The 12,518-nt window shown below is 39.8% G+C and overlaps 1 protein-coding gene across 2 annotated transcripts in view; it reads right to left on the minus strand.

The window, feature by feature from the left end:
- The window catches only part of CHID1 (chitinase domain containing 1), a 138,903-nt gene that overhangs the window by 70,066 nt on the left and 56,319 nt on the right, over nucleotides 1-12,518 (minus strand). For both annotated transcript variants that reach the window (XM_053448620.1, XM_053448619.1), the window contains exon 10: nucleotides 5,183-5,338. In XM_053448620.1, the coding sequence (XP_053304595.1) occupies nucleotides 5,183-5,338 (156 nt within the window). The remainder of the gene's footprint in view (nucleotides 1-5,182; nucleotides 5,339-12,518) is intronic.

Below are 12,518 nucleotides of genomic sequence, written 5' to 3' on the forward strand. Positions count from 1 at the left end.
TATAGTTGGGCTGTAACGATCTGCTCAGTACTCACATTTATAGAAAAGATACCACTATATTAAGATAACACTATTTGAAGCCTGAAGAGTGTTCACACTCCCTCTTTAATCCAGACACTTCCTTACTCCCTTTTAAGTAGCGAAAGCGGATTACCAGACCTCCATGGTAAGGATGCAGTAGCACAAAAGTTCCTTGATAGAGGTTTTGACCCTTCAATGATTGCTTCAGATACCCAAAAGGTTATGGATTCTAAACACTATAGAACGGTTAATGTTTCTGATTAAATACACTACAGCTAGCCAGCATGCCCAACATGTGACCAAAGTATATTGGTTTATTTTGCAACATGACCCAACTTTGAAAGACATTTGCAGGTTGTCCACCCAGTTTTGCATAAAATTGGCGACAGAATCTCAAATAAATATCAATTTGAGCAGATTGTCCCTTGCACTATGAAGCAGTTCTGACTCATTTCTTAAGTAATAGTAATAAATCCTGTCACAGATGTCTCGGTTGCTCCATATGTAATAACTTGATCCATATCAACCGAAAAAATATCAGACCGACAACTTTAAACTGAATATACCACCACTATCATTACACATAGGGCACTGGTATTCCAGCACAATATTTCAAATATTTTTGTAGACAAAGTATAATATGTCTCACCTTCCATCATTGCCTTCCCCATGCAATCATGCACCACTCTGCCAGGAAGGTTGTATTTGTCCTCTACTTAAAAAAATATTTTGCATGTGAGATCTAACCATTTATAATGTTATCAAAGTCCTGGCTTGTATCCCGGTGGCTGGTCTCTCAATAATATAGATATATATATATAGACAGATATGAATCTGGTTTATCGTTAGATAATTTATCTATTTATTCATTAACTTAAGGAATTATTTTCAAAATATATTGATTTATATTCATCTATGTTTCACGAAATGATTTGAATTATATTTATTGTGGCCTATAAAGTCTAGCATGGCAACTGAATATTTGAAGGCAAAACTATTTTGACCTCAGCAGGCTTTTGGTTATTTAGCAATTTTCATTTATTTAAAATTACTGTATGTGTGAAGAAGCTCATGAGAGCAAGGATGCACCACCAGGGATCCAGGGATTTATTCTGATTGCCATATTTGGAGTCGGGAAGGAATTTTCCCCCTGGTATGGGGCAATTGGCATCTGCTTCATAAGGGTTTTTTGCCTTCCTCTGGATCAACACGGTAGGGACACAATATGTATATAGGTTGAACTTGATGGACTTTGGTCTTTTTTCAACCTTATGAACTATGTTACTATGTTACCACAGATTTATCACGCCTGTACAAATACAAGGTATGTCTATACTATATTTTTTAGACCCGAAGATGGCCGTCTGTGGCTGAAATCTTCATTGGGATAACACATTTTCTTTTTTTTCTACTGTATATTTCTAAAAAAGTTGATTTTCACTGATAAGACTGTGGGAATAAAGGAGAAATTCAAAAAGCTACTTGAAAATGTACTTATCAGTGGATCACTATAGAGATGCTAGGAAGATGCTTCACTGGCAACAGAGGAGCTGACGTTCTGATTTTTTTTATTGAAAAAAAAAAAAGGTAGAAAGCAGTTACCTGGAATAATAGGAAGTGCTATAAGGAGCAGTTATCAGAAGTAATATGAGGCGTTAGAAGGAGCAGTAACACTGAGCAATATGAGGAGTTATAGCGAGAAACTCTATGGAGCAGTATAGGAAGATTTAAAGCAGAGGACATCTCTGTATAGCTCTGAAAGCAGTGCCACTATCTTCATAACTTAGATTACAATAAAGTACAGAAATTCACAGTTCTGGAGCCTTTTATTGTTATACGTGAGAGGTGAATTCTTCCGCCCTCAGACCCATCCATCTCTAAATCAGCTGCACACTGTGCTTTGAAACAATCACTTGAGAGTATTAACGGCAGCTTAAACCTACAGCTACAACGCTAATAGCACCATTATCAGCTGCATGGCCTTCGTTTAATGAATAAATTAGTAGCTGTATTCTTTTCTCTATAATGGCTGCTTTGTTTGTTTCCTTAACACATTCTGTATCATCATTTAATATAAGCTTTTAGGAGAAAATCATCAAAATTGCAAAAACACAAGAAAAAGCTGGTTCTAATGCCACCTTCTATTAATACTTTATAAATAAATGTTACCAATCATACGCAAGGTGCGTGTCTTATAATCTTACTGGCTTGTTTTTGTGTCATAATATGTTTCAATGTTCCAATATATGGAGGGGGTCTTGCTATAGACCCCAATATTTGTGGTAGTGTAGAAAGAAGAGGGAGATAGAAAGAAGGGAGAATGTTATGGCAGATGGACGATAGAGAACAAGGAGTAAAGCTCCAGTACTGTGATGGAGCACTCCACGGATGTAGGTTCTTAAAAGTATCATTAAAGCAGTAACAGCTGAATAAAAGCTTTTTTAAATTATTGGATTTAGCATATCCATAGTATTCAAACAATAAATTATTTAGTGCCGGACACTTGGAAGAACAGCAGACTTGTTCTTTTCTGGTTACTGGAAGGTTTATCCTATATTTGTTACAGGGTATTTGTATGGTAAATGGATATTTATAAACCCGCTGCCTTGCTGATTTTACTGGTTATTAGTCTGATTTGACACCTTTAATACATGGATCCAGAGTATGTCAGGAACAAGCTGTGCGTTCTCTGTGCCTGACATATGGGTTGCTCGCTGGAGACAGGCTGGACGGCAAGGACTTTTGCAGCACATTTTTCAGTGACCTTGGGCAATGTCATTTTGCCTTCCAAACATTAATGGAAGGCAATAGAAGCTATTCTGGAAAATCGTTCTGGCGGTATTCGTTGCACAGCACATTATATTGCTGTTAACAGAACCATTTCTGAACACTAAAAGGGTTAAACCAAATATAAGCCGGAAGCTTTATAGAGAGGAAGAGAAGCACTAGAACATGGCATGAATTGTACAGAATTGAAGGAATGAATTTACCAAGCATTGAGATGTGATTTAACCTGCAAGAGCATTTTAAAAGGCTCGCCAGAGACACAGTTTCAGGTAGGGAAGAATATATCTAGATATATATAGAAAGGCATGCACAAAGAGTGAGTACACTGAACATATGGGTCCCAATTCACAAGACAAATAGTTTCAGGTCTTTCTTTCTATGGGTGCAAAGGTTATATATATATATATATATACCGTATTTGCTCGATTATAAGACGAGGTTTTTTCCAGAGCAAATGCTCTGAAAAATACCCCTCGTCTTATAATCGGGGTCGTCTTCTAATCAGACCCCAAAAAAATGCTGGCGCCATGCTGCTTACCGGTCGCGAGCAGCGTCTCTTCTGTTAGAAGCAGGGCAGGAAGCTTGCAGCGTCCTCACAGAACTCTATCTCCCCCCTCCCTCCTCTGAGGGCGGGGCCAGAGAAGTTGCTACAGCCGGTCCCCTGCAGAAGTCTGCGAGTGGGAGATCTGCAGTTCAGGTGAGGGGGTGGGGGAGGGTTTTTGAGTATGTGTGAAGTGTGTGTGATTAAGGGAATGAATGAGTATTTAAATGTTTGTGAATGAGTGTGAGTGTGTGTGTGATAGCATGGATGTGTAAGGGGGGTGGGGGTTGTAGCATGGCATATGGAGGCTGTAATCCCACTGCTATCATCCCCAGGTTCCAGCATGTACTGGCTGCCTTGGCTTGATAGGAGTGTGATTGCTGTTAGCAGTTTGATATATATATATATATATATCAAACTGCTAACAGCAATCACACTCCTATCAAGCCAAGGCAGCCAGTACATGCTGGGTTAAAAGGCATATCATGGGGCTGAGTGGCATATAGGGGGTTAAAATGCATTTCTGGACCTCCAGAAATGCATTTTAACCCCCTATATGCCACTCAGCCCCATGATATGCCTATATACCTCCAGAAATGCTTTATACCCCCCTATATGCCACTCAGCCCCATGATATGCCTTTTAACCCCCTATATGCCAGAGTGGCATACAGGGGTATAAGGCATATCATGGGGCAGAGTGGCAAATAGGGGGGTATAAAGCATTTCTGGGGGCAGAGTGGCATAACTGGGGGGGCAGGTTGGCAAATAAAAGGAAATTTAAAAAATATATTTTTCTCAATCATAGCTTTTATTAAACATGAAAATAATTTACATTAATTAATATTTACTGGTAAAACTTTTTCCCTATAGGGTAGTCTTATATTCAGGCTTTTTGTTTTTTCCTAAATTAATATTTTGATTTTGGGGGGTCGTCTTATAATCGGGGTCGTCTTATAATCGAGCAAATACGGTATATATATATATATATAATATAAGAGAGAGAGAGAGGGAGAGAGAGAGAGAGGGAGAGAGAGAGGCAGAGGGAGAAGGGGAGATGATATCAAGCAAAATGATGCCAATCTGTGAAGGTGACAGTTCCACCTTTAGCAGCCAATAAGAATTAAAAACAGTAACCAATGGCAGAGGTCCACGTGTCACACTGCTTGTTCCTTCTGTCAATCTCATAATTTAATGAGCAGGGCAGGTTAAAGGACTCACTAAGCAAAGAGTGATGGAATTAACAAGCATATACATGCCTTCTGTCTATTACTGTGATAAACTAGCAGGGGACACAAAGTGGCAGATTTTCATTTTGTCTTTTTTTTCCAACTCTGTTGGTAAAATAATATAATTCTTGGTCTAAAACCCAAACTCACATAACATTTGATGTCGGCAACATGTTATGCGGTCAAAAAAAACAAAAGGGACAGTTACAATTAAATAGTTATTATGTAAAATTAGCTGCGACCACATCATTGCCGGTTATGTGTATGTTGCGAAATAATATTGGCAGAATACCTCCACGATACTGATAAGACCAGAAAGATATTTTTTAAACTAAAATACATGTAGATCGTTATTGTCAAAACCTTTAATTATTTACTGAAATAAAGGGAGAAAAATGTTCCATAATGCTCCAAATTGTCTATCTGCCATCCAGATTGAGGGCCATAGAACGAAAGAAATCCTCAAGGGTATTAATATGGTCCCTAGCATGTGTGAAAAATCCAAATTGCATTATATAATTCATTGTTTCTCAAACATATATAAATCTACAAACAAAAGAAAGTTGGAACATTTAGTTCACAGGGTCCAACCTTTCCAGTCCTACCTGCTTCCAAGGATGGCCTCTCCAGATGCCCCAAGAGCTGAGTAATCCATTCCATAAAAATGCAGTCCAAGCAGTATTTTCTTTCTCCATTTGGACTCCGGATCCAGAAGCTGGACACAAGCTTGTACCCAGGAAATAGGGGAGTTGGGTCCCGGCCTGGAAAGTGACGTTAACAGTTAAGACCAAAGATTTTCTGCGGCTATCTAAAGCAACTATACACACTGTCACAGTTGAGAGGTCTTAATTTGTTCTATTATACATGATATTTACATATGAATAGGATTTGCCAGAAGAAAAGTTGTTCGATAATATTCCAGTGAAGTTTATAGAAAATTGCCAGTATGTACTAGTGATGTTACTTTCTTAAACTCTCGAGTTATTGAACTACTCGAACTTGAAATAGTCCACAAATAACTTTCCTTTTTCATCCAGTGGAAACAGACCCCACTGCTTAAGTAATTCTCTAGGACAAGAATATGGTTATCCCAGCCAGGTTATATGAGATTAAACTCATGAGGTGACCTAGGAAAATCACCCCTATGTAGATGGAACAAACCTACTAAGCAAAAAAAAAGTCTACGCCTGAAGGGGGTTTAAGTGACTTTGAACATGGCATGGTTGCTGGTGTCAGACAGGCTGGTCTGACTGCTGATCTACTGGGATTTTCACGCACAACCATCTCTAGTGTTTATTAGAGAATCGTCCGAAAAAGAAAAAATATCCAGTGAGTGGCAGTTGTGTGGCCGAAAATGCCTTGTTGATGTCGAAGGTCAGAGGAGAAAGGGCAGACTGGTTTGAGAGGACAAAAAGGCAACAGTAACTCAAATAACCACTGGTTACAACCAAGGAATGCAGAATACCACCTCTGAACACAAAACCAGTCGAACTTGCCAGCTAAGAACAGGAAATTGAGGCTACAATTTGCACAGGCTCACCAAAATTGGACAGTGGAAGACTGGAAGAACGTAGCCTGGTCAAGCTACGACATTCAGATGGCAGGGTCAGACTTTGGTGTAAACAACATGAATGCATGGATCAATCCTGCCTTGTATCAACGGTTCAGGATGGTGGTGGTGTAATGGTGTGGGGGACATTTTCTTGGCACACCTTGGGCCCCTTAGTACCAAATGAGCATTGTTTAAACGCGACAGCCTTCCTGAGTATTATTGCTGACCATGTCCATCACAGTGTACCCATCTTCTGATGGCTACTTCTAGCAGGCTAATGGCCACATCATCTCAAACTGGTTTCATGAACATGACAATGAGTTCAATGCACTCCAATAGCCTCCACAGTCACCAGATCTCAATCCAATAGAGCACCTTTGGGATCTTGGCATCATGGATACGCAGCCGACAAATCTGCAGGAACTGCGTGATGCCATCATATCCATATGGACCAAAATCTCTGAGGAATGCTTCCAGCGCGTTGTAAAAAGTATGCCACGAAGAATGAAGATAGTTCTGAAGGCAAAAGGGGGTCCAACCCGGGAACAGCAAGGTGTATCTAATAAAGTGGCCAGTGAGTGTATGTGTGTGTATATATATATATATATATATATATATATATATATATATATATATATACACACATATGTATATATTTGTGAGGACCTGTATCGCGTAGAAGCTTTGTTCCACCTACTTCCACTATAATTCCCTTCTTTAAATAAGTCATTAACCCAATACATGAAGAAAGTCAGAGTGTAAATGCACAGTAGATATATAATGTAGGGCTGCAACTAAAGATTATTTTAATAATCGATTAGTTGGCCGATTATTTTGTTGATTAATCGATTAATCGGATAAAAAAAATACATTATTTTAAATTGAAGAAAAATTGCAATAAAAAACGTACAATTTACACTTTCATCTCTTTATTGCAATGGCCTCCCTCTATTCACCTTCTTATTTTACTGACATAATAATAAAAGCTACAAGAACCCAAACACGGTGTTTCTCAAACTAGGTTTTAATACAAAGTTATTAGTAAATATTAATTCATATGTTAACTATTTTTCATATTTAATAAAAACTGAGAAAAAAGCCTTGTTTAAATTTTTTTTATTTACCAAACTGCCCCCAGTTATGCACATCTGACCCCCAGCTTGCCACTCTGCCCCCATATATGCCTTATACCTCTTATATGCCAGATTCCACTGTGCCCCCTGATATGCCACTGTGCCCCCTGATATGCCTTATACTCCTTATATGCCAGTGATATGCAACTGAGCCCCCTGATATACCTTTTACCCCCAGATTTGTTTTATGCCCCCCTGATATGCCTAATATCGATATGTCTTATACCCCCTATATGCCCTAAAAATTCATAATACCCCCCATACACCACTATAACTCACCCATACACCACTCTGGCTCCTCCCCCTCCCATACACCACTCTGCCTCCTCCCCCCTCCCATACACCACCCTGCCTCCTCCCCCGCCCATACATCACTTTGGCTCCTCCCCTCCCATACATCACTTTGCCTCCTCCCCCTCCCACATACCACTCTGCCTCCTCCCCTCCCATACATCACTTTGGCTCCTCCCCCTCACATGCTCCACTCTGCCTCCTCCCATACACCACTCTGGCTCCTCCCCCTCCCTACATCACGTTGGCTCCTCCCCCTCCCATACATCACTTTGCCTCCTGTGAACCTCCATTTCTGACAAGACACTAGGGAGCCGGGTAGAGAGGCAGAGTGGTGTTTGAGAGGGGGAGGAGCCAGAGTGATGTATTGGAGGGTGGCTCCCATACACCCCTCTGACTCCTCCCCCCTCCCATACACCGCTCTACCTCTCTACCCGGCTCCGTTACTGAAGGCACTTTCCCTGCAGCTTCATAGAAGCCACAGTGTAAGTGAAGGGCAGTAACGGAGTCTGTCTGTGCGATGCAGACCCTCACCGGCTATCAGAGAGGATGATTCTCTGTCAGCCGGTGGGGGTCTGCATCGCACAGACAGACTCCGTTACTCACCTTCACTTACACTGAGGCTTCTATGAAGCTGCAGGGAAAGTACCTTCAGTAACGGAGCCGGGTAGAGAGGCAGAGTGATGTATGGGAGGGGGGAGGAGGCAGATGGGAGGGGGAGAGAGACGGAAGTGAGAGACCGGCCGACAGTGAGGGGAATCCAGGTCCCCTGCAGCGTAGCGGGGGATCTGGATTCCGGTGTTATAATCCGATCTCTGTTTGAGGTCGGATTATATAAGGAGAGGGGTTTTTCAGAGCATTTGCTCTGGAAAAAACCCTCTTTTTATAATCGATAAAAATCGATCCGATTGACAACGATTTTGATTATCGATTATTATCGATTTTATCGATTAGTTGTTTCAGCCCTAATATAATGTACATCCTGGTACATATATTTGGAATTGCAAAAAGATAACAATGGAGGAATTGTTTTTAGCAGTCCCAAAAACATTTACAATTAGGCACAGGGGCAACTGACCCCTCCCACCCCTACCACCACCACCAGTCCATTTAATAACCTTATGCTTGTATTTTGTATTCTTTTTATGTAATTTCTTCTATATATACAGAAAGTTGCTGCAAGAAATTACAGTCAATGGTTTATTTTACTCCAGATGTCTTCTGTCATCATTGTATGAGGTTAACTGTAGTCTCTGAAAAAGGTACAGCTTAATTATGCCTTTATTTATAAGGTACATCTTCTTTTTAAAGCTCACATATATTTCAGTCTGTGAAAGACCAGTGTAAGAAATTAAGTACTAGGCATTCTTTTCTTTGTTACATCACTTGGGTGTACTAACTTCTAAAGCAGGCAGAAAATATATAACAAGATCTTGCTAGGCAGTTTAATTTTCCTTAAACTACTCATTTTATGTTCTCGGACTTAAACACTTCCACAGCTGGCAACAGCCACAGTTTCTAGACAGGGTCACGGTATTGAAGACATCGCAGGTGTCCCCTCCCTCAGAAGAACAGCGTGGCCATCTGGGCTGTGCGAAACCCAGACAAAAGGGCATATCTGTCCTGCCCATCACATTGGACATTCAGGAGCTGTCTATACAACCTGCTGTGTCAAATAATCACGAGTATATAATGCTCTGTGGTTCCAGTAAATTGCACAACTTGGCACCAACCCTCATAAAGTAATAGTCACCCATAAAGCAATATTTTTGTATTTTTTATGTATAATAATTATATGAGGAAGGAGCTGAAACTGAAACTTCATGAACTTCTTCATGGTCTTTCCACTCACAAAACCATGAATTTTCCCATCCAATACGAATTATTATATCCATCTCCATCTCAGATCTACCACAGCATCCGAGGTCTGTTTATTCATAGACACAGAGGATCAAACCTCTCTAGCATCACAACTGTACCAGATGTTCAGATTTTTCTAACCTCAAAGACTCACTAGAGGTTATGTTTCTTCTCTATTCTCATACAAAAAAATATATAAAATCCTTCATGCTCTCTACCATTTAAATGATCCACCAGAGGATAAGTATTCCTCGGCAAAGCCAACACTACAGACAAACAAGGGTATTGGATCTACCTTCAATCGCAGACCAAAAAGAACATTTGATCTCTCCCTTTTCAACATGTAGGTGCAGCCTCGTGTTACATAGTCCAGCAACACAAGACAAATAGACAGTATTTTTATGTCCATGATTAGAAATTTTCAATTAGATTTTAGGTTTCATTTCTTTTTTCTCCTCTAAAATTCACATAACACAAACCTCACAGCTGTGACTAAATTGTAATATGATATTCTAATATTTGGTTAGTTTCTCAGCTCTAACAGACAGCCCTGTCATTTCTGCATATTGCAAAAATTCTTCAATTTCCTCAATCGCAGACTGGCTAAATTAAATACCACAGTGTTGTTAAATGATAAAATCAATCACCTGTGAATCAATGTAACCCTTCAGAGCCTTATGCATGGCCCATTTGGGCTGACCAAAATAGAAAGTCAGACAGCACATAGCCCGGCCATCTTCACAATAAAATCACAAAGTCCCATAACACTGGGTATAGGATGACCACATGACCCGGATTGCCCGGGACAGTCTCACAATAAGGCTTTAAGTCCCATAATTGAAACGCCGTCCTTTTTTTTTTTTTCTTCTCACACGGAGGAGAGGGGCGCCCCTCAGTCTCCTCCGCGAGGCTTCTAGCTCGGGTTGGTGATGGCATTTCATGCTGAGTGCCAGAAAAGGACAAAGTCATATACCGGCACTCAGCAGTGAAGCAGCGCGCACCGCGGCCTGAGCAGGGAGACTGAAGCTTTGCGCTCCCACCGCAGGACCTCTACAAGGTAAGTGAACTTCAAAAGGGGGAGAGGGGTAGATAGTGAGAAGGGAGGGAGAGGGGTAGATAGTAAGAAGGGAGGGAGAGGGGTAGATAGTGGGGTGGATAGTGAGAAGTGGGGGGAGTGGGGGTAGATGGTGAGAAGTGGGGGAGTGGGGGTAGATGGTGAGAAGGAAGGGAATGGGTAGATGGTGAGAAAGGGGGTGGTTTGAGAGTATGAATTAAGAATTTGTGAATGCATTAATGAATATGTATAAATGATTTGTGTGAATGAGTGAGAATAAATTATTGTGTGAATGAATTATGTGAATGAAAGTGTGAATTAGTGAGTGACTGTAAAAGTGTTTGTGTGTATCATAGATGTATAATTGATTCACGGAAAGGCAAAGAAGGCAAAAAGTAGAGTTTTTGAGCCTTGGGGACCAAGATGGCACAGTCAAGGTGTTTATGGGACAAATACGGCGCAGGCCGGGCTGTTTGGGGACAAAGATGGCAAGTCTAATGCTTGTAATTTGGGTGCTGGTCAGGATCTATGTGGGCAATGTGGATGCCAGGGCTGGCTTTGGGTGTGGGACCTGTGAGCTATGCTGTAATTTTTTTTTTTTTTTTATCTATATCTTTAATGTTGAGTTTTTATGTGAATTCAAATTGATCTGTACCTGCAAAGCTGGGTTTTTGTGTTATTCTGTTGATACATATCTGCTATGCTATGTTTCCATACATTATTTATGTATACCTACAAATACAGGGTTTGTATGTCTAAATCAGTTGATCCAACCCTGCAATGCTGTTTCCATGTATTTATACCATCAGTACTGAGTTTACATGTGATTTCCAGTTGATCTATACCTGCAATGCTGGGTTTGTGTGTTCTGTTGATCTATACCTGCAATGCTACGCTTCCATACATTATTATTGTATACCTGCAAATACAGGATTTGTATGTCTGATTCAGATTCAGTGTGGCAAATATTTTCTTGGTGCTGGAAAAAGGGAGTGACTGCATGCCAGGGCCAAATTCTTTCAATATAAAGTGAGTAGGGGTGTACTCACTTTTGTTGCCAAGATTTAGACATTAATGGCTGTCAGCAGGGGCTAATATTTATATATATATATATCGGTATCGGCAGCAGGCGCTAATATTAAAGAATGAAAACTAACTGCCAGTTCAGCTGTTATTTTAAAATCATATTTCAATCACAGTCTTTACTTGAAAGAGATATTATGTAGTTAAAAATGCATGTCTAACACATATATGTGTATATATATATATATATATATATATGTATATATATATATATATGTATATATATATATATATATATATATATATATATATACCTGTGTCTGTAATCTCATGCGCTTCATAGTGTGTCCCTGAATAAAATGTGGTCACCCTAATCGGGTAACATCTTAAATGCATGATTGGTGTTGAGTGCCTTGAAATAACTACTATACCACTTGAAACTTTTTTTCTCCTCCATAAATATTGTCCTAGAAAGAGTTTCACAAAATCAGCAAGTAATGCAAACATTAGACGTAAGGAAGAGGGAATCTACCTAGCCCATCACAATCATTCAAGTATGACCTGAAACCACACAAACATTTTTAATGAAATACAGACTGACAGAATTTAGGGCCAATGAGGACTAATTTGAGAAGGTTCAATGAATATTAAATGGATTCTACTTCTTGAATTATGAGAAGTTGAGGTCTGGCTACAACTGGTGTGCAATTTTTTATGGAAAATACCATTAAGAAGTATTAAATGTTTGCTGAGCTTCACTAGTGCATCTCAGTGGTGCCTCCCTATAGTGCATGAAATAGAACCACAGAAGAAATGTCATGGATCATTTCCTGGCGGAAAGATCAATATAAGTAGATAATGATCTGGGCTATCAGGCATCTGTATGTGCACAAGACAAGATAAACTGATTTTTCAAATATGTGTATAAAAAGCAGCTCAGACACGTGGTAAACTCTTATGAATGGAGACACTTTTCTCATGTAAACAGCCTAAAAAACAGCATTTTCTAATTCAATACTAAAAAGTAC

Source organism: Spea bombifrons, chromosome 10 (assembly GCF_027358695.1).
Source record: "Spea bombifrons isolate aSpeBom1 chromosome 10, aSpeBom1.2.pri, whole genome shotgun sequence".
NCBI lineage: Eukaryota > Metazoa > Chordata > Amphibia > Anura > Pelobatidae > Spea > Spea bombifrons.